The 22,829-nt window shown below is 36.8% G+C and overlaps 1 protein-coding gene and 1 long non-coding RNA gene across 6 annotated transcripts in view; one reads left to right on the forward strand and one right to left on the reverse strand.

Moving 5' to 3' along the window:
- The window catches only part of TTC29 (tetratricopeptide repeat domain 29), a 170,562-nt gene that overhangs the window by 96,833 nt on the left and 50,900 nt on the right, over positions 1 to 22,829 (reverse strand). Inside the window, exons 1-3 of one of the 4 annotated variants that reach the window (XM_079305956.1) lie at positions 10,782 to 10,833; positions 8,046 to 8,142; positions 5,790 to 5,873 (exon numbers count right to left, since the gene is read on the reverse strand). In XM_079305956.1, coding sequence (XP_079162082.1) covers positions 5,790 to 5,873; positions 8,046 to 8,142; positions 10,782 to 10,791 — 191 coding nt within the window. In that variant the 5' untranslated portion in view covers positions 10,792 to 10,833. Of the gene's footprint in view, positions 1 to 5,789; positions 5,874 to 8,045; positions 8,143 to 10,699; positions 10,752 to 10,781; positions 10,834 to 22,829 lie in introns of those variants that run through there. The other 3 variants (XM_079305957.1, XM_079305959.1, XM_079305958.1) reach the window with 3 other exon arrangements.
- Positions 11,062 to 22,663, forward strand: LOC306802137. 2 transcript variants are annotated; one of them, XR_013774278.1, is made up of 3 exons: positions 11,062 to 11,094; positions 11,498 to 11,581; positions 22,635 to 22,663. It is a non-coding gene; the product is annotated as an uncharacterized lncRNA (long non-coding RNA). The 2 variants fall into 2 exon arrangements; XR_013774279.1 differs by lacking the exon at positions 22,635 to 22,663 and adding an exon at positions 14,760 to 15,000.

Raw genomic sequence — 22,829 nt, forward strand, 5'->3', positions numbered from 1 at the left:
TCTGTAGTTTGCACCTTCCCATTAAAAATGTATTGTATTTTTTGAAATTATTCACCCCGCCTTTTATCCAGATCATGTCTTTGAAAGGAGGAAGTAGATAATAAATGGAATAATTCATGATTTCCCATTAAATATGAAACTTTCTTTTGCAGAGTTTAGAAAATGAAGTTCTACATAATGTACAGAAGTTGATTAGAACTTTTTTTAACCTTTTCAAGAAAAATCTTTCACATTACACAAATGTACAGAGAAGTTTCTTTAGGAAAGGCAAACCATTCGCTTCCTACACAGTTCTGTTCTTCAGATCACTGCCTAATTACACTAAATAATATGCTTATCAGGCCCAAAATTCACAGAGATCATTCATTTTACCAAAAAGAATGTGTGCCTCTAAGTTCTAAAATCTCTTTTTGAAAGTTGTTTAATAAACATTGAATCCTGGTCATGGCAAGCGAGATTGTTAGGAATTATTCAGACTGAAAAAAATACATATTTAAATAATATTGTGAAAGAAATTTAAAATTTATCATCTAGCTCACTAAGTGATTTGTGCCATCTCCCTTTCCACAACCAGCAGGGAGTTTGGGACAGTGTGCCTTAATTTAAAATTTCTTTTACCATGAAAGGATAAATTTCTTTGGTTCTGGTTTACCCTCTTCCATAGTTTTTAGTATTTAAAAGTGAAGAAATACCCTCCTAAAATGTAAATGAGTTTGCACAACATTCCACTGGTTTTCAACCAGAGTAATGTGAACAAAGAGGGCCATAAGGTGCTTACAGGTCCTGTCCAAAGACTGACATCAGGAAGAAGAGCAAAGTCTTGGTAGGACTGAACATTAAAGGGAAAGAAGTTTACTACTTTCTGTTTGCTGCTATGTCCTTGACCTTGGCTTCCTCCCTCCATCTCCACAGCGTTGCACACACAAGAAATGCAAGGAGCTCACAGCAGTGCATCACTGGAATCAAATACTGTGCAATCTAGGGCTGAAATACAAGAGAAAAGGAATCTGCACCTCCACATTATCTCTCTACATCCCAGATTGCCTTTTACAAGCTTGTTAGTAATAGCAGGTGCACCTTCTGTTGCCTTGCCTCAATCCCATACCAGCATGATATTTTCTTTATCCTTTTTATTAGTAGTGCCCATCTTCTGTCTCTTGAGAGCCTCACTTATTAACAGAGAAATGGTCAAATCTACCCTACAACCCCAAATCCCCATGTCTAAACTAAGAACCCTCAATTTGGGAAGCCCCAGTAAAGATTTCAGGTAGTAAAAAAGAAAACATGGCAGTATGATATCAGTGAGAAAGAGATCCCCATCTATTTTTTGAGTAACCTAAGGAGTCCCCTCACTAATTTATGTAGTAGATGTGACAGCTGCTAAAAGTATGAGTTAATCACATCCCCAATCAGCTACTTGTGTTCAGCTTCCTTAAAGTATTGGTCCATCAATGGAAAAGACCAGAATACAGACAGATAAAGAAGCAAATAAATAAAAAAACTGAGTATTCAAACTCTCATGATTTAAGTAACTTAAAAACAAAGGAAAAGGTCAGAAAAATCCCAGTCTAATAGTAGGGCTTACTAGTCCATCATGGCTATAATGAGAATAGGAAACAAAACACTCTTCATACACTCTTCAGCCCACAAATCCCATTTTTCTCCCCCAATGAACTCTCCAGACCATCCTGGCCTCTAGTCAGGTCATGAAGATTCTCCCTCTTTACTCTGGAGGACAGATTGGTCTGAGTATTCAGAGATCACTGTAGAAGATTCATGGATGTAGGAAAGAAATAATTTATTTCCACAAACTCTTCTAGCATTTAATCCCTCAAAATTTTTCCCACATCTTTTTTCCTTAACTCTACCAAGCTGATGCTGACACTGAAAAGAGCAGAAACTTGAAGTGGAGAGAGTAGTAAATATTTTGTCTCTGACTGAAAAACAGAAAAATAATCTTTTATCAGATGGCACCAACAGAAGTTTTAAAATGGATGCCAGGTCACTTCTGTTCTACAGTTGACAGCTTCCTGTAAAAATGCTGTCTCAGGAATCAGTTTCTAAGACCTCTACCTCATCCTTTTTACAGCTTTCAAAATTCTATAGCTCTGCAGGGATTGAGTGATAAATTATGTGTCTACATCTGAACTCATCACCCTACGATCTCTCTATAAGCAATGGAGAAAAACAGGTGCTTCCAAAATATCATTCTGAAGCACTTGTCTAGATCCTGAAACACAGGGCTCAACTAATCACACAGCTGGGGTTATTAACCTGGATTAGTTAAACCTGGGTGAAAGCCCCTCTGCTCTTTCTGCAGGGAGTTTACAGAAGCTAGACTTCACTATATTCATCACTCATCACTGCTAGAACATAAATTTCATGTTCCATTTCACAGTCAACAATCTGAAAAGTAGTTTAATGATCCATCTTCCCAGTACTGGCAGAGATGGCCAACTGCTCTGGAGGACACAGCACACCTGAGAATTAAAGCCTTTGCATTCTTCTGTTTCAGCTAAACCTAAAGTGGGCCAGCCATTGGAGAATTCTAAAAATTCTAAAAATCCTAAAACATCTGACAGAATGTGTGTAAGACAATGTCATCTCCTGCCTGAAAGAAGTCATCTCAGAGCCTGTCTTTACTGACAGATTTTTCAAGTAAGCTTTCCATAACACACTGATCCACTACTTACAAGAAAGAAAACACAAATACAAATTTTCTGCATACCTAGGCAAGCCTTTACCATCTCTGTATAATAATTTGGATTTCATTTGACTGCCAGAGTCTTGAGGACATTAGAACCCCATCATCCACCTCAAATGCATTTAAAACCCATGTAGTTACATCACTATTGTAATTAAATTTTTGGTTACAGCTAAGCAAAGCTATCCCTCTCATCAAATACATTTCAAAGCTTCTCTTTCTAGTATTCAACTTTTTTTTTATGACATCCTCTTTTGACAATTTTCATTTGTATGAAGAGGAGAGAACTGTTACTTGATCTTTCTGGCCCTGACAAAAAGATCAGGAAACAAGAATGACAGTATCAAATTCTGGGCCATTTTAGGCTCTAAACTAATGTGAAGATTCAGTCCTGGAACCAATCTCTTGATGAAAAATGCTTTACTTCACAGTTCATTGTGAACCTCTTGACTCTTAGTTCAGTCATATGAACTATTTTTAATTTTTACTGCAATCTGATTTTGAGCTGTTAATGACTTGGTGAGTCAGGACTAAGAACAGAAAGTACCAAGGAAAGCACACAGAAGGCCATGGGAGTCAGCCAACCTCCTCATGCAAAAGCCTGATTCTGTGGCAAGAAAGCACTCACATTCTGCATTAATGAACTTTTACTTTTTTTCCATTTCCAGATCCTTATACCACATTAACTTCTTATTTCAAGTTAAAGTCGTTGAGAAGGAAGCAAAACAAAATCAATGAAAAAACAAAGCAATATGTTGTTTTAATATAATGAAAGTACTATCTTCCTTAAACACTCTTTTTTCTATCATATCAACCCAAGACAAAAAAATTATTACAAAGGAAAAAAAAAAAAAGAGAAAAACATCTCATTTTTCCATGGAAAAAAAGACACAGTATAATGAACACACTTAATGGAATTCTTCTATTTTGCTGAAGTTTGGAACATTGACAATATTTTATAATACAAGAATAACTACAATCTTTTTCCTTCAATATTTGTCTCAATTTTAAGGAATATTTTGAAAGAGAGAATTTTCAGGAAAAATTTTAAACAATATTGCTTTTCTCCCACAAATGTGATACTACCCATACACTCCTTTATTTAGAAGATAATCAATTTGTTGTTTGCCTAATGTACACTTTAAAAAAGGGTGTTTTATGTTAAGCAGGAGTGGCTAAAATAATTCGTCTTGATGAAATAATCATTGGCATTTTAACCTCCATATTAAACAAAAATACAGATATTTGTATGTCAGAAGAAAGAAATTCAGTGCCTTTAAAACAAGTGTAATTATCTGCTTCTGGAATGGAAACAATATTGAAAAACTACACAACATACTGCAAGCCATCTCTCATATTTTTAAAATAATAACACTCGTTGCCTGCTGAGACATACCAAGCATTACACTGATTTCAGTAAGATCATTTGCAGACATGGCATTGCCTTGCTTAATAAATTTGTTTCAAATTACATTTGATGCATCTAGTTTTTTCTAACTAGATTAGCATAGTATTAATTTAACTGTGTAGTTAGTTTGTTACCCTTAGTTTGCTCTCAAATGATTTTATCAAGGTTATGGAAGAGCATTAGTAAATTATATATAGAGCAAGAAATTTCATAACTGCTTGTTATCAAAAGCTAAAATTCCAAGAAGAATTAAATGCACAGAACATGAATGCAACCTTTTAAAGCAGGTATTTAAAAAATCTCCATAGAAATAAACCAGAATAAATACATATGATATTTCAGTTTAATCTTCTAAGAGGCTTTGGTGACTTGGGAAAAACAGCCTCTCACAAAACTGTAAGGGAGCTACACTTTGTCTAGGTATTGCAGAACAGATGATAAAATTCTTCATCTTGAATGTCCTCACTGGTTTCTTCTTCCACAATTCAGATTCAGATTCAGGATCTACAAAACCCCATAATTTAGGAGGTTTTTTTGCATTGTTTTTTTGTTTGTTTGTAAAATGCACTTTGAAGCCCTAAGGCCTTCCTAAAATAGCAATTACTTCCTGTGTAATCACCTCAGAGAGAACACTTGTGTCCCTGGCATGGTGTGTGGAAATCCACTGGGGCTGAGAACTGAAACAGCTCCCTGGGAAGACAACTCAGCCTGTTAAAATTGGAGTAACGAGCAGAGCAGCCAGTTCCACAGCTGGCATGGAACCAGGGGGACAGTAAGAGTGTTTGCTCCCTGAGGTCTGATACTTCTGGTAACTTTCTAGATTTCAACATGGAAGTTTTAGGGAAGGTTTGCAGACACATTCTTAGGCTAGGAAGGAGAAATGAAGTATGTTTTGCAAGAAACTAGCTGGTGGAATTCCTGTCTGACTGATAGAATGATTTTATGCTGCAAGGGTGATCTTGCAATATTCATTGTTAAGGTGCCTAGAGCCCTTGTATATGCATCCTTTTATTATTTAAATATTGAAATAAATAAATCAGCTCACTTAAGCAACCAGCAATCCAGTGTGTTAGAATTCCTTCATTAATTTTGATGGTGCTGAACCCCAGATCTCTTAAAAGACTCCAGAAGAATAAGTCAGTTATAGTCTCTTGTAACTTCTAAATGTAAATACCTCAGCTGTAAGAAATCAAGATTTCTTTCATACACTGGGTTTTTAAATAACTAATAGGGTATTAAATGCTTCACCACAGAAGTCAGCAGTTGGGCTTGGCTAAATAGTAATTCAAAATTACAAGAACGAGTATGTCAGTACACTAAGCTCCTACCCCAAAGGAGATATTTCACAAAGGCTCAGAAAAAACAAGGAGAAGGGGAAAGGAAAAAAAAGGCAGCACAATATAATAATTACTGACACTATCTTAACAATAATGTTACAAATCTGATCTAATTGGTAAATATACAAATTAGTGAAACCAAGTAGATAAGTGCTTTGATATATTTAATATCAGGAGAAACGAAACATCATTATTTAATATCAACTTCAATTTTTAAATGCCAAGTTCCGCTAAAAAGGGTAGGGCCTAGGGAACTTCAAATTTAAATTACTATGATGACTAGAGACAAAGGAAACAATAAACTTATGGATGTTAAAATGCCTCAGAAAAGCCAACTTACGCATCAGCTTCTTGTTTTGACACTCCTTTGATATTCTTCGCCACATAATCATCTATGGCATCTTTGTCTTTGATCAAATGAATCCTAAATTTAAATGAAAAAAATTAAACACTGTAAGGTGCTAACATAGGCTTCTGCAGCATGTATAAAATATTATCATTGCCAAGTAGAGCTAAATACTGAAATATTGACAAAGTAATATATCAGATGTTCTATAAGCACATACAAATATCTTTTTAATTTTTTGGTCTGTAGCTATTTCAAATCTTTATTTCTGAAAGAAAACAGAGGAGGTATTAGCTTTCAGGGATCTGGTTATCTGATATTTCTGTCTAAACTAGAAGAAATTTTGTATCAGCTAAATCAGTAATAATTGATTAAGCTATCCATATTTAAACTGTTTCCTAAATCAGAACCGTTACATTTTTGTATTATCAGTATGGACCAATCTGTTTCATATTTAGCTTCTTCAAAATTAAAAACAAAGGCAAATTAAGAAAAGAATTCCCAAATCCAACTCAAAATATTTTCCTTGGTGCAATGCAATATTTTTATACTGCTCCTGGCTTTCCACAGTTTGAGCAGCACAGTGCAAAAGGTGCTCCACTGAGGGGATAATCCGAAGGTCATTAAAACAAAGAGCAAATTAGAGGATGCACGGATCTAGATTTAAATTTAGATTTAGATTTGAACTGTGCACCATTTCACCTTCCTCTTCAGCCACCACATCTTTGCATCTCCACTCTGATACACACGAGATGCCTGGAAAGGGTAACATGCACTTACTGCCCATAAGGTGCATGTAAATAGAATCTGATATCCCAACTGTAGAGGATGTTATCTTTATAAAAGTAATGTGAACTTATTTTTATTCTTCTGAGAAAGAGCACAAAGATTGTCTGGTTAATCACTCAAAGATAAAAGAAATTCAGCATTAATGTTCCACATAAATCCATTACTTTGCTCTTTCTCGGTCTGTATTACACTGCTGTCTTTCATTACAGTGATGAGAGCAAACTCTTTTCATAATGTTAGCTAATATAAGCGTCATGCTCCTTATTGCTCTGAGAATACCAAAGACATTCCACAAAGTTCATTTAAATGAAAACAAAATAGCTAAGCAAAGCACAGATATTTTGACATATCTGTATTTAAAAAAATGTACCAGTGAAAACTTCCCTCACAAATAGTGCCTTTTAATTTGTTCCAGAATTTGCTGCTGCTGAGTGGCACCAGCAGAGACTTGAGCTCCGAGGCTGCACTTTACACAGGAGTTGCTGCTGATCTGGCTAAATGTGCACCTTATGGACATTGCCATGAAAATTCACTTATAATCAACACCAAAATGTATTCAATATCAAAATTTTCACACCAAAATAATAAAATTTTAGGAAGATATTTGGAAGAAGTGAGAGAAAGTCAAAATGCCCAAACTGAAACAATGAAGTACAACAGGCAAATTCCTATCAGCTTGCTGCAATTCAATCCACACTGCAGTTAAAAAGCATCTCAAAATGAAACAAAGGAAAGCATGATGCCTTTCCATTGTCTTTACAAAGGTACCTTAATAAATAAATAAAATTTAAAAAATCAGGGGGGGGGAAAGCCAATTGGAATCATACACAATTTAAATGTCATCTACCTTATAGCCAAAGTACAAATTTCTGACTTCTGATTGGTAACACCCTCAAACCTAAAGAAAACTACAGCCAAGAAAAAAAATTCCATCAACTCAAGAAAATCATTATGGCCTTCTAAATGCAATGAGAATAAAAAACATTAAACTTAATTAATTAATTAATCAGTGTGAAAAATAGAGACTGTGACTTGGAATAGCCATTGTTTCTTTTAAGAGAATTGACCTGAGGATGGCATTTGCTAAAAGACACCATTTCTTTTCTTCTAGAGGTTGTCACTTGTCTTTTCCAAGCTGCTTTATCCTTATTTCTCTGGTGTTTCCATAATGACTCACTGTACTTCATAAAGTATATAAAAAGAGTTTACTTCACCTATATTTAATTTAAAATCAGTTATTAATAAGAAATCCATTTTAATCCAATGGACACCTTTTTTTTTTTTTTTTTTTTTTTTTTTTACCTCTTTTAATTGTGGAACTTTCCTAAGAGAGAATTTCCTTTCCCATGATTTTTGTAGTTTTAAACATTGTGAAGGAGCAAACATAATTTGACATCTCAGCACAGCTGATTGAAGTTGTTCACAGCAAAAATGATGCTTTGAAAGAGAAGAGGTACCTACCTTGCAAAGTCTAATGGGGGGCAAAGAGACTGCTCTATGAACTTGGGATGTTCCCCCGGGCTTTGGAGGACTGCTTGAGGCAACACGTTCATTTTAACTAAAACAAACAAACAAAACCAACATTACTTGAAACAACCCCTTCACAGCAATGCAGTTCCTTTTCCTTGTGCTGCTTCCCAGCCCCACTCTCTGTTATTTCCAGGGCATTAAAACCCAACTCCTGTTCCACACAAATCGCAGCACTACTTCAGTAGGACATAAGACAAAGGAATGGTCATTATTTAACTTGCCATGGATTTCTCTCTTTCCCTGAGGTGCTTTTGATTTCCATAGGGACAGTTGATTCAGGAACCATACCTGCATGAGTTTCTCTGTGCTTCCTCAAGATATCTAGGTCCAAGTATTGATAATATTTTAAGTTAATACACAACATGGACAAATGATGGAATATAAAGGGTGCAAAGCAATGACAGGCACTGTGTTAATCCTACATAAACATAATAGAAACAAGCTTTTGAAGGAAAAAAATGTAAGTAATGCTATACTTACAACACAGGGTTTTACTTAAAACAAAAGCCAAAAGCCCCACAGTTATTTAGAATCATCTAGCTTGTCATTTTGAAGTACATAAATGCTAATAGGACTTTTTTGTCATATAGAGCTACTGTGTTTTTTCCCCAAGTATTCAGTCTACACTTCCTACCATTAAAGTTTCAGCTGCCAGTTCCTTCATTTTGCATGTCTGTGATCTGAGGACGTTAGCAGCAGGAGCACCCTTACTTTTAAATTTGGTTTAATGTAGGTATTGCATGCCCTGCTGGTAGGCCTGAAGGCATAAACTTTTAATAGGGATGGAAAAACAGAATATAATAAGAGGGGGAAAAAGAATTTAACTATTTGCTACATTTAGTGAAAGAAAATTTATTTTTGGGAAATAAGTATTAGACACGAATCAATTTGTTACTTAATAATCAGCATCAGACTAGCAGATATTTTATATATTAGCCTTTCTGGGATCAAAAGCCATTTCATTGATGCAGTATTTTGCTGTGGTTATAGTAAAGCAATTTTTAAAATTGTGTTACTTAGAACTGAATCATAAAGAAAATTCTAGTTTGAAAAGATGACAGATAGGATATTTCTCCTAAGATTCTTTTTGGGGCCTCATACCAATTATAGCATTTTTTACAGAAAAAAAAAAAGGTATTATTTATAGATAAACTTGTCTGCAATTAGAGGTAGCAAAATTTAATAAAAGTGTGTCCTAGAAAATAAAAAATCAATAGAACAAAAAACATATGGGTAATTCATCACTACAAAAGATTATGCTGCTCACAGAGAATGACAGGTGTGTATACAACAACTACATAGAAAGGAAAAGCCCTTTTTAGGAAGATGCTTTCCAGTGAGAAATAAAAATGAAACTTTGGAACAATATTGAAGCCCAGGAAGATGCAAAGCTTTCTACAAGCTTCTTTGCTTGAGGTACTGAGTGGGAAAATGAACACAGCCATGCCTTGGTGGAGGCTGCTGAATTTGGCAAGGTGGGGGTGCTGACTGCAGCTATGGGGCAGGAAAGGAGGGCAAGCAGCTGAAAGGAGACCCCTAGAGCCACTGCAGCCATGGAAAGCTATTGATGGAGAGCTGTGATTTGAGAATTGCTACAAAACACTAGGCTGGAGCACAAGGCAAGTCCTCACTGGCTCACATGCTCCATCTTCCCAATCCACAGAAATTAAGTCTAAGGGAAAAGAGGCTATCAGGCACAGGTCTCACACGAGGCACATATGCAGATATTTTTCTTAGTTTCTTTCACAAGGACTAAAATACTGCCCTGACTCCTATTTCAAACTTATAGCTTGGGAGAGGAAAAAAAAATCCCCAACGGCTTCATAATAATGCCAGCTGAACTTTTACTTTAGATGTGGGAGATTGCTTTCAGAGTGAAATGGAGGGTATACGACTCTTATTTCCAAGGTAACTGATTCTTACAGGTAAATTACAACCACAGACACCAAAAGGCACCAACCACACATCCTTCTGAAACCCTTTCTATTTCAGTCATGTAAATTTCAGTGCTGGTGATTTAAAGGCCACTTTACATCTTGCTCCTTTACTATAAAGTTCAAGCCACGTCTCATTTACTTATGTAAACACCCACAGAAACTAGCCAAAGATGAGGTGGCACTGAAGCCGAAGGTAAAACACCAGCTGATAGCAATGGTGCCCTTCCTGGCACCTTTTGGGGAAGCTGTCGGCTGCCTCTTTGCTCTTTCTAAACATTTCCTGAGGTTTTAAAGGCAGGCTGAGGATTTCCCAGAGAGGGGAGGAGGAAGCAGGGATGGTACAACACAAGGCTGTCTTTGTGGGCCTATCTGCTGCTACTTGGCACCTCGTAAGATAAAGGGGCATCAGAACATGACAGGATAGACTAACCGGCACGCTGCTTTATTACACTGAGAGTAACAGTGTAAATTGATTTAAAAATTAAAAACTAACAAGAAGCTTCTGAAATCTACAGCCAGCGTGATAGATGCTATTCGTTCCAAGTGACCTGGAGGAGGTGGCGGCCCCAGCCTGACCCGTTCCCTCAGTGCCCTCCGTCCCTGCGGCTCTGGGAATTCGGCCGCCCTCCGCTGCTGCCTGGCCCGCACCAACCACTTCAGCGTGTGCCTTCACCGCTACAGACCCCTTCCCCGGGCTCCGGTACCGGTGCCGGAGCTGCCCGGCACAGACCTGGGCTCATGGCGCGGCCGCAGCACAGGGCGAGCTCTCCGCCGGCCCGGCCCAGGCCCGCGCGGCCCGCGGCTCGCCATGGCGACGGGGGCGGGCGGCGCTGAGGGCCGGGCTGCCTGAGCCCTCGGGGATTATTCCACCCTTTCCCGGCGAGGCTCTGGGCCGGGTTAGACCCTGGAAAGCGCGGGGCTGTGAGAAATCCGCCCGGCTCGATGTGTTGGTGTGCCTTGCAGGTGGGCTCTGAACGAGCTGCTCAAACGGGAGCGTTCCTCAAAGCTCAGCGAGCAAAGAGATCGTATGGACACCTAAAGAAGTGTGGGCAATCTCTCAGATGCTAAATGGACACCTGCAGTGAGCAGGTTTTCTTTCACAGAATCACAGAAAGGTTAGGGTCGGAAGGGACCACAGTGGGTTATCTGGTCCAACTCTCCAATTAAAGCAAGGTTGTCCCAGAGCACATGGCACTGGATTCATGCCCAGATAGTCCATGAATATCTCAGGGAGGGAGGCCACAATCTCTCTGGGCTATCAGTTCCAGCTGTTGCCTCTTGTCCTATTGCCCAGGACCACCGAGCAGAGCCTGGTCCATCCTCTTGGCATCCCTCCTGCAGATACTGACAGACCTTGATGAGATTCCCTCCCAGCTCTCTCAGTCTTTACTTGTAAGACCAATACTCCAGTCCCTGAATCAGCTTTGTTGCCATCTATCCTTCCAGGACCTCTGAACCTCCCTGAAATCCTTCAGGACTTCTGAGTAAGAGGAAACCGCAAGTAGAAAAAATATAAGATTGAACCCCTGAGTAAGTGACAATATGAAGGCATTTGGGTTGTGGAAAATAGCCTCACTTCCTGAGGTTGATGAGAGTTTGGTGCTTAATATACTGTCACAAAGGAACTATTCTAAGGGCTGGCCTGCTTGGGTGTCTGGGGGCTGGTCAAAAATGGAAATATTGAGAAGGAATCAATGAGCTTTTGCTAAGTGCAAATGAAAACTATAAGAGAAACCCAACTGGGATGTTACAGAATATAAAGAGCAGAGATTTTTCAGTGTCTTCTCTTTTCGTGTTGGAAACTTGACACCAGCAGGAGATCATTTTTTTTAGCACAGATTTGACCTAGTTTTTATTGCTACAACTGTTCAGAAAACAGGAATGTCAGAATCAATTGCTATAATCTATTTTGGAAGGATCAAGTGGACAGAAAGCACTTAAAAATGGCATTACCTGTTTCTGAGTTGATGGCAATCGGAAACAAAGGATCTTGAACGTTTATGGGTCAATGTTCAAGTGGATAAGTCAGAAGCTGACAGGGTACTTAGCTGATATCAAATCACACTAGAGAACAGCATGACCTATGCCTTACCCACCTACAACACATAGGGAAAGCACTGCTGTACTGAGTGAATTTCTGTCTGAGTGACATATACTGAAGGTCTAATGCTGCCAGTGTTAAAATGTACTTGGAATTTCAAAATCTTTAAAATGTCAATTTCTTAACTCAAAAAAAGTTGCATCCAACACAGGAATTCTATATTAGACCTCGTCTTGTCAGATGAAAAGGAATTGATCACAGAACTAAAAATTAGCCATTGCTTAGGTATAACTGATAATGATTTGATCACATTTGATATGTGCAAACAGAATTAAGTCCAAGCCAATACATATACTTAATCCTTTGGAAATGCTAATTTTATAAAAGTGAATACTATGATAAAGCAAGTCTGTTGGGAGAATAAATTTAATCTGAAGTGGGAGAATAGTAATTTGAAGTGGTTTAAGGGTGGTAGCACAGATACCCACTCAGCCAGAATGCCACAACTAAGGAATATGTTTGCTGAAAAGCCTGGGTGGTTTACAAGGCAAACATCTGCAAAGCTGGAGAAAGAATGTGGTGTCATTCATGAACAATGAAAGACAGGAATTGTAGAAATTTGCTGTGGCAAGTTAAAGGTTATGAGGGAAATATACATATGGTCAACTGAGTTAAAATTAGGAAATTGGAGGGCTTTTGCAAGTATAGAACACAGAAAATGATCTGAATAGTAAGATGACCCTATTAAGACCTGAAGATGACAGCTAAAACCTTAATTAGTGACAAACTTCAAATGTTAAAGATATGCATATTTGTTCTGTCATTTGGGAAGATGGCAGCTGATGTAATTGTATTGTTAGTGTTGAAGAGTTGCTTTCTATTCAAAGAATGGTTTAGTTAGTGAAAGACAACTGCCATGAAAGCTTTTGGAATGAACATAATGTTCAAATTCAGAACTTCTTGAAACACTAAGACTTTTTTAAGGAGGCTGATGCTGGTGTTGTTCTAATACCTTAAAAGAATAAATGGGATGATAATAGTTTACCAATGTGATATTGATCAGGTAAAATAAAGAATAGACAATATTGTTAACTCAGTTAACAAATAATTTAAAAGAAGAAAGATATTTCCAATTACTGTGGTCTTCTGTTAAAAAATCTATATATCCTGGCAGAAAAATAGAGCATGGCAACCAGACTTTGCTGTCTTAATGAGGCTGCAGGTTTTGCTTATTGATGCAATTTAATTAGACTTCAGTAAAGCATTTGATTTATCATTTGGCTTTTTGGATTAAACACTTCAATGACACGGTTATTTGTATCCTGTACATAAACTTGCAAAGAAAACTTGTAAAAACCGAAAAGATAAACCAGCAGATTTAAAATCACTCTTAATATTCTGGAAGAATATCTGAAGTACTTCACAAGCAGACATTTACTCCATGGCTACATCTCCTGTGTTAAACATATATAATTCATTTGACTTAGAAGCAAAGTAAGAATTTTTTTTATGGAGATGTGTTCAAAGGATCCTGCATGCCAAACAATATGTAAGTTAGAGAGAATACTCTTTAGCAGAGAATCAAAGGCAGTCTACATCTCTATAGTAATATGAAGAGGCAGGAGCCTTTCTGTGGTTAAGGATGAAACCAACTCCTATTACAATGCTGTGTTTTAGCACCAATTTAATTTGCCTAGAAATGTTTGGCCTGCAAGTCCTGAAGGGAAAGGATGTCTGTCCATGGGAAAAAAAAAATTCAGTTGCTAGCACTTTTTTGTTCCTATCATTAGAGTAGGTTTTCTCCCAGTTCTGTAAGCAATTATAATGTCCAAGGAATGATGATATTTTATAGCAGATGCTCTTTGCAAAAACTGTGTAAATAATTAATTTGTTTGAGAAAAAAAAAAACTGATTTCAGACATTGGCATATTCAAAAATGTAACCTAGAGAGGTAAAAAGTGCAATGTATTGATCATTATGAGTAGCTGGTACCCTTAGGAAATATATTTGTACACCTTTAATGGTTACATGGAAAAGAAATTGCTGTGCTTAAATGTGGCAATGCCCAAAACTAACCAGAACATATCTGGATACTCCTGAATACTGAATACTTGAATATTGCTCATTAAAAAAATAAGTGTTTTGATTCCTGCCTACCTGTCCATATTTGGTCCCTGCCAGTTCTGATTTTCCTATTACTTATCAACCTGTCCACTACACAAAAAAGTCACAAACCTGAAGTGTCCAGTCCTTCACTTTAGAAGGGAGGAAAGAGGGAGGGGCTTGGGGAAAACTAAAGTATCATGGTGAAAAGTATGAAGAAAAAAAAAAAAAGGGAAATGCCAAATTTCTAAAAATACAAAACCAGGGAACTGGAGGGGGGCAACAATAAGTGTGCTACCAGGTAGCACTCAGTGTAGAAAGATTTTCTTGGCATTTGCCTGAGAGCCCTAATAAACTTAGTCATGAATGTTGGAATTGCAAATAATACAGCTTTGCAGAAGTCATGCTCTCTAGTCTTTATATCATGCCATTGTAAGCCCTATGTTCTACATGCTTTACAGACAAAAGTGCCCTAGCATGCACTTTATATGTTATGATAAAATGAAATTTATGCCATCAATATTTCTTCCTGCTTCTGTTTTCTTATTTCAGGTATTTTTATAGGTCTGCATCAGATGTATTTTCACCTACTGAAACATTTGTAACATTGTCAACTGACTTTTTTGGCCTTCTTTTGAAAGCTGTCTAGAAAGATTTATATAAAAAGTTAATCAAACTACATCACTGACTCAGCTCATCAGTACAACTTTTTCATCACCACAAGAATATCTCTGTGACATCTAGCTTATCATCATGAATTATGGGGGAAAGGATAAACAACCCATTAAGAAATTAAAGGCCCACAAAGGTGCAGTTTGATAAAGGATAAAAAAAACCCACGGGGTATGTATAATAAAATCTCTCTCCCCTGAAGAGTGATTGTTATCTTTCTTTCATGAGCGTCAAAGACCTGGAGCTTCTCAGTGCCTCAGGCAAGTGAGTTTGAAGGTCTCCTTCATGATTGAACGGGAAATTGTAATCAGAATTAGGTTATGACTGTTTATCCTATAGAGCATTTAAAAAAATGTTGTATGTGTAGAACTGATATTAGTAACTGAGAAAAAAAGCTACTGTAATCACATTTGGAAAACTCTACTGTATTTTCAGTATTCAGTGTGTGATTATCTGTTTATTCTGGTGTATGTTGGGACAAGCTGCTCCAACATAGACAACTGAGTTAAACAGTGCTAATGCATTAAATTGTAGAGTCTTCATTCTGTAATAAATGGAAGCCTGGGTAAAAGAACAGTGATGTACAGATAAAGATGTCTTTACAACCCCAAGAGAAATAAGTTAATCTTAAATAAGTTTTCATTTCCTGAGACAAAATATGCAGCCAATAGTCTTACTGTACAGCAATTAATTATGCCTTTCTTTATCCTAATAGAAGACAGCAGTATTTACAGCCTTTCAGACTCCTCTGAGTGAATTTCATGATTCTGAACATGATATGGCTTGTGGCTGAATCTAACTAAATCAAAGGAAGTGCAATCAAAATGAATGACTTAAGCAATGACAGTAGAATTATCCTGTACTGTTCTGTTCCTTGCATGATAAATTATGCTTAAATTGGTGAAAAAAAATGATTTGAGATAATAAGACTTCCAGCAAGAGATGCTCATATTCCGCTGGCAGACAAATTATTTTTTCCCCAGTAAGCTGAAACTCCAAAGTTTTGCACTTAGTCCTTGAAGATTGTTTGCTCTTAATTGCTATTAAACTCTTCTTTCATTATTATGTTCTAGTTCTGGTCACACCCATTGATTGCATCTCATCTAATGCACTGTTGCAAGCAACAGCAACTATTTATAGATCCCTTTTTGTGGTGGAACCCAGCCCTGAGACTTGAGTGCACTAGTGCAGTGTAAATGATAAATAACAAATAACAACATGCTAACTCTGGAGTATAGATGTCTTTTGAGCTTGGCAGATCTGAAGTTCTCTTTCTAGATGACTTCTGGAACACTGTCAGTGACAGCCAGCATTGTCTTTGGCCTGTTCTTTGTTAGTCCTTTATTTATAGGATGGGTTCAGATGGGAGAGTATCCAGCAGAGGCTCACTTACATTTTAAAGGTTTACCTATAGAGGTTTATAATTTAAAGTAGCAGGAGTGAAAAGGCATGGAAAGGTCACATCTAGGAAAATAGTGTGCTGTTCTTACATACTCTAAGGCAACACTTAGGTGTGTAATACCAGAGAGAGTTCAAATCCTTTGGGTTCAGTAAGTCTGGTGATTAATGAATGTTTATGCTCCACTGTGTGAACTCTTTTCTATCCCAAAGTCTAAGAAATGTTGCTCCTTTTTTGGTAGAGTAGGTGTTTGAATTTTGGAAACTTTGGGGGTGAAAAGCACTTTGTAAGCATACACTTCCACATCCAGTACTGCTAGGTACTTACATCCAAACTTGAAATTAGGCATTGTGATAAACCTGTCCATTATCTACTGGAACCTTGTCATACTGCCCCTACCATATTATTTTGTGGAAGTTTCTCATATATTAGGTTATTGTTATTAACTAGACACAAAAGTGATACTGAAATTACAATGGAGGCCATTTTAATGTTCCATATCAGTGACATGAATATAGGCTTCATTTATTAATTGTAGCTGATTAGCCACAAGGCAAACATTTAATTAAACCTTGGGAGACAATAATATTGCACATAAATTATCCATTTAAGAGCACATAGGTCTTTATATTTCATTAAAAATTGTTTAACCAATAACCACACATCTTAAGTTCAATCTGTATTTACACAGATTTGAAGTCAGAGAATTCCCTAGTGCATTGCTGGGGCTTTTTTTCTAGACATTTATTTCTTGATGTGTTTTGATTTGTATTTACTTAACATTTGTTCATGCTGTTTTCCTGATTAGTCAGACTGCCACTCAAATCAGGGGTTAATGATTTAAAAAGTCCTACCAAATTATTTACTTTCAAAGTGATTTCAAAATCGCTTAGAAGATGTGTTAGGTTCTCATGGGATTCAGAAAAGCAAAAATCCAAACAAATACGATGTATTATTGCTATAAATTGAAGGCTTCTCTTTTGAATTATTTTTGTCCAATACAGCTACTTTCTGTTCTTCTAGCACTGGGATCTGTTTTTCCCTGCAAGAATATAGGCTTATTGTTTTATATATTCTTCTGAATACTGGTGTATTATAATAAAACTATTTTTAGATTCAGCAGCAAGATGACTGCTTAAGAAACTGTTATATTAGTCTAAAATTCAGTTTTCCACAAAAGCCCTCTACTTTCCATGTGTTTGAGAAGATCATTATCTGCTCTGTGAAGTAACTTAACACCCTTAAAACATTTGTGGTCAGCCATCAAGTTTGTGGGCAGGTCATTTTTCTTCAGCATATGTTTTCTATCCAGAACATTTTCTAAATATTTTAGACTGAGGCAAAGATAGCTGAGGGGAAAAAACAAACCCTAATAAAAATAAAAATAGTTTATATAATGTAGTGACTGATTCTTATTTAATATAATTTATAAGACTTAGAGCACAGTCTCAAAGTTATAAGAGCTTGATATTAAATTTTGTTTTACTATCGTGTGATAGTATATAAGGAGCACAGGGAAGCATGATGTAAGATATACTGGATTTTCCTTCAGTGTATTTATATTTGCATTAAAAAATTACAAAAGTATCAAACAAATATTTACCTCTCAGAGATTGCAGTTATTTTCTGGAAATAAGTCAAAGGATATTCCTATAAATGTTAATGCCAGCTCGTGTGCCTGCTACCTTCTTTAACTGGCTGTTATCTCTGTAGGCAATACTAGAGCAGGGATCTTGCCTCTCTGTTTTCAAAGTGTCTTATTTATAGGAGTACAGGGAAAGCAGATTCTGCTTAATTGTGGGATGAAAGCTCTTCTGAAAATCAGTCTGGTGAGGTATTACCAATGCTTTGCAAATAATTACTTCTGCTAAGACATTGAAACCAGATAAGCTACCTTGTCTTGTAATAGAACTTTTCTTAAAAAATCCTGAACTTAAGTAAATGAGTACCACCAAGGGAGCCAATATGATTAAACCTTAGAGATGAGCTCTTTAATATCCCAAGCTAGTCTCTTTCCCTTCAGGTTTAGGAATAGGCTCTGTGACTTTCCTAACCAGTTTTCTTTTTCTTTTCTAATTTTATTTTTGATTTGGAAAGTAGAGGTTTAAAAAAAAAAAAAAAAAAAAAACAAACCTAGAAATCAATTATCAAATAAAAGCAAGGAGACAAAATAACCAAAACCCAAAAGTTGAAATGCAGTAGATTTGCACAGCTGCCTGTGAAGTTAAATGTAGGTTACTACATTCATCTACAAAGATGTTTAGATGGCAAATGGAAAGTAGCTGCTGTGAAGCACATCACATTCATATATAATTGAAGTACCCGAGAGTAAAATACTGAGGCACAATAGGTGACAACTGATAAAAACAAGAGAAGAAGTTTAAAACAGGATACAAAACTCTGGGGAGTACAGAGAATATCTAACACAGGCTGAAGAATCTACAATAACTGTATCTAAATTACCAGATAATACAAAAATAATAACTGAACTGATAAAGCCAGAGAATTCTGTGAAGTGCTGCTGTTGGAATGATACTTTACTGGAATCAGAAACATTTGCTTGATTTTCTTCACTGCCTCACAAAGAAGAGGAAGATTTTTAGCTGCCTGCAAGATGTCCAGAACAGGGAAGCAAGAGTTTCCCAGGAAAACCTACTGGCTTCACTTATTCTTTATGGATCTGCCTCAAAACAAAGTGTTCACAGATGAAGGTGATATTTACTGTCCCTCAGTCTGCAGGGATGTCCAAGTGCAACTCAAGTTAATACTGGTCCAGTCTAGCCTTACCCTTATTTTGCTTGCTTATCTGGTCAAAGTAAAATCTTTTGGAAAGTAAAGCAGAAGGCAGCATCTGGAAATGACAGTTTGGGCCATAAATCCTGAAAAAAGCATTATGACTACGCTAAGAGCAGAACTTGGATCTACATGCAGATGCAGTAGGCTTTGACGTAAATGCCTTTGTCTTGTGGTGGCCACAAGGCCCAAACTGTTGAGTCACATTTTCCCCTAAATGTGAAACAGACATCTGTGTCAGTTTCTCATGAATTAGGCTTTGGAAGAACATGTTTATTGAAAACAGATGTTCTTGGCATTCTTCCATGGACAAATTTCACATTGTTGTAATTGTAGTACACATCTGTGTAGCATTTTTACACCACGCTTTCCTCAGATGCAGAGAATTCAGGAATGTTGTCTATCTTGCTCTATCCTGACCATCACTTCCCACAAATTTACAGGTGCTCTGAATTTTAAATGTCTCACCCAGCTCCAGAAAGGATGATGCTAAGGGTGGCTTTTTTAGGGACTTGACCATGAATTCAAAACCTTCATAACCTGGAGCACTGAGCACAGTTCTGGTACTGCTAACATAAGAAGGACATGGAACTGTTAGAGCAAGTCCAGAGGAAAGACATGAAGTTGATAACAGGACTGGAGCACCTCTCCTATGAAGACTAGCTGAGAAAATTTGGTCAGTTTGCAGAAGAGAAGGTTGTGTGGCAATCTTGTAGCAATTTTCCAAACTATAGCAAGGCTACAGGGAAGCCAGAGAAGAACTCTTTGGTAGGAACTGCAGTGGTAGGAAAATGAGAAAATTTAAGGAAATTTAGGTTAGATCCTAGGAAAAAATTCTTTAATGTGAGCGTGGTGATATGCTGGTACAAGCTTCCCAGAGAAGCTGTGAATGCCCCATCCCTGGAAGAGCACAAGACCAGGTTGGATAAGACCTTGAACAACGTGGTCTAGTGGAAGATGTCCCAACCATTGTCAGTGGGATGGAACTAGGTCATCTTTAAGGTCTGTTCCAAGCCTTAACATTCCATGGCTCTATGATTCTATAACAACCCATCACCTTTATGTTGTAGCAACATCAGTTTCAGCTTTGTCTTAAGTGTTGCCTGTTAGATGTTCTTACAGTGTGATTAATGATAATTTCTTTGAACAATGTTATTTAAACAGTTTGAGCTAAGTACATGGAAACAAGCTGAAATGAAATTGTAGTTTAGTAACATGGACCAGTTGGGAGAGTAAAGATAATAATTTGAGTTAACTGCAAGAAAGATTGGAAACTAATGTCCATAATGAAATTCAACATTAACTCCTCCTGGATGACATACTGTAATGTCAGCACCCATCTGTCCTTGGTGTTGGATTTGTTGAGAAGAATTTCTGGTCTCCAGAACCAGTATGAAGGATTCAGCCAAGATGCTTCTGCTTTGCAGAGCCAGTCTTCTCTGCCATAACAGTTTAAATAAACTCAGGGTTAAGAATCTTGCATAATATATGTTTATAAGGACCTACATTGTGATCTTATAATAATCTAATTTTTTAATTTTAACAGCTGCTTTCTTGTCCACCCTGTGAACTCTGCCTCTGAACTCTCCTCAAGGCCTCATAGTGAATCCTTGCTCTCTTGCATCTGAGCAAATTTAAGCACTGCCTTTTGGCCTCAGTACTCAGCCTTAGTGTGCTTAGTGTGCAGCTTCCCTGCCCTGCACACTCCCCTGAGAGCTGGGTCCCTACTTCTCAACCAGGAAAGACTTGACAAAGACAAGCTCCCCAGGAGCCATCAGAAATTTCTTTCTTTTCTCAGTTGCAAATTAATTGGCAAAGGTTCTTAAAATATCATAGCAGAGGAGTGTGTTGACTGAAGTGTATGAAATACAGGCTTTGTAGAGATTCTACCTTGATTATAACAATATAAAAAGCTGGAAAAAAATGGTGTGAGACCTAGACAGCTGCCTGGCTTGTTTCTGAAGATGAAGCTTGTTTCTGCTGATGATTCTCCTTCCTTGTGCCTTGTGTTTTCCCTCAAGTATTAGTGTTTCTTTCCCTCATTTACAGCTAAATTTTTGTTTTTCTAGAACTCATAGCAGCATGGACTTTCTCCCTGAAAGAGCAGTCCTTTTTTTTTTTTTTTCTGTTTTTATTTTACTGTATTCTTCTCAGTATTTTTATGGTGTCGTTTCAAGAGAGATGTAATTCTGTATCCATACAGATAGGGAGTAGGTAAACAGGGCAGCACAACACACAGAAACACTGGCAGGCATGCCCAGAAAAGCAGGTCATACAGATTATGACAGTCATATCCATGAGGAAGGTAAACAAAAATTACATATTTTGTTCCTCCCAGGAAAGATTTAGTCAAGAAACGTTCATCTCAGATCACTTATTTATGTAAATGAAGACACATCATGACACCACATATGTCAAGTAAAAGTAGTGGCAAAAGCAGGATATCAAAATAAAATTGTAGATGGTTTATAAAATAAAATGAAGGAAACTTCATTAAATAATGAAATAAAATGAAAATCACACATCTGTTCTTATACGGTCACTGATTGCTTAATGGAACAATGTTGGTTTAAAAGTTTTAAGTCTTTTCATAGTATCTGTTTCATTTGTAAGTGAAGAAACACTAATCAAATCTGCCACTCAGTCTTAAAAGATTCTATTCAGTCAAACAGTTTCTTATCCAAAAATCTTGTATTTATTTTAAAAGGTGAGCTAATCTCTTATTGTTATAAGGCCAATAACTGGCAAGTTAGAAAAGCAGTGAAGTAAGTCTTCAGAAAAAACAATTTCTGTTTATATCTACAAAGCAGCCAGCTGTATTTTCAGTAATTGATAAAATTGTATTGTCGAATAAATAGATGTGCTATACTTTTTTATGTTTGCATAAAAGTTGAAGCAGAGGATAAATATACCTGATAATTGTACGTATCATTTGAAAGTAAAATTGATTAACTATTTTTAATTTTTCTGTGTATTAAAAAAAATTCGGGGTTGAAAATTATATGTACCTATACAAATCAAGGATTTCTCCTCCATTAACAATAATAGTACAGGATTTCTGTAGCAATGACTTCAGACACTCAAAGTAATAAGAGCAATAGTGCAGTTTTCAGTAATTGCTGTAGAATCCAGTATTTTATAAAGGTGGCACTTCATATTTCACCCAGTAAAACTCAGTTATTCATGTTTTTAAATTAATGTGCTGTAAGGTAAACAGGTAAATAATAAAGTGCAAAGATACAATTATGCAGATAGAGAAACAACTGTGAAAATCTAGACTTCCCTGTCTATATTTATATAATCTACATATAGTTGCATTTTCAGCATGTTGTTAGTATAAAAGGGTGAGAAAGACATCAGATTTTTCTGGATGTGGATCTTATTACTAAGGCAGAGAGTGGCAGCTAATGCTGCAAAACAGAATTTCACACCAGTAAGAATATGTGGATGTACAGTGCTAAATGCAAAACATCAAGTATTATGGAGTGGTTTTGTTATTTGACAGACATCTGAGTAATAATTTTAATTAGTAATCACTGGTTAACTACTTTGTCTGTGTTATCATTTAACCCCAGCCAGCAACCCAGCCCCAGGCAGCCCTGTGCTCACTGCCCCACCAGCAGGATTAGAATTGGAAACGTAAAAGCTGCAAAACTCATGGGTTGAGATAAAGACAGTTTAACAGAGAAAGCAAAACCCACAAAAAGCAAAAAGCAAAACAAGGAAGTAATTTCCTGCTTTCCATGGACCAGCAGGCTCAGTCATCTCCA

Source organism: Erithacus rubecula (assembly GCF_903797595.1).
Source record: "Erithacus rubecula genome assembly, chromosome: 5".
Lineage (NCBI taxonomy): Eukaryota > Metazoa > Chordata > Aves > Passeriformes > Muscicapidae > Erithacus > Erithacus rubecula.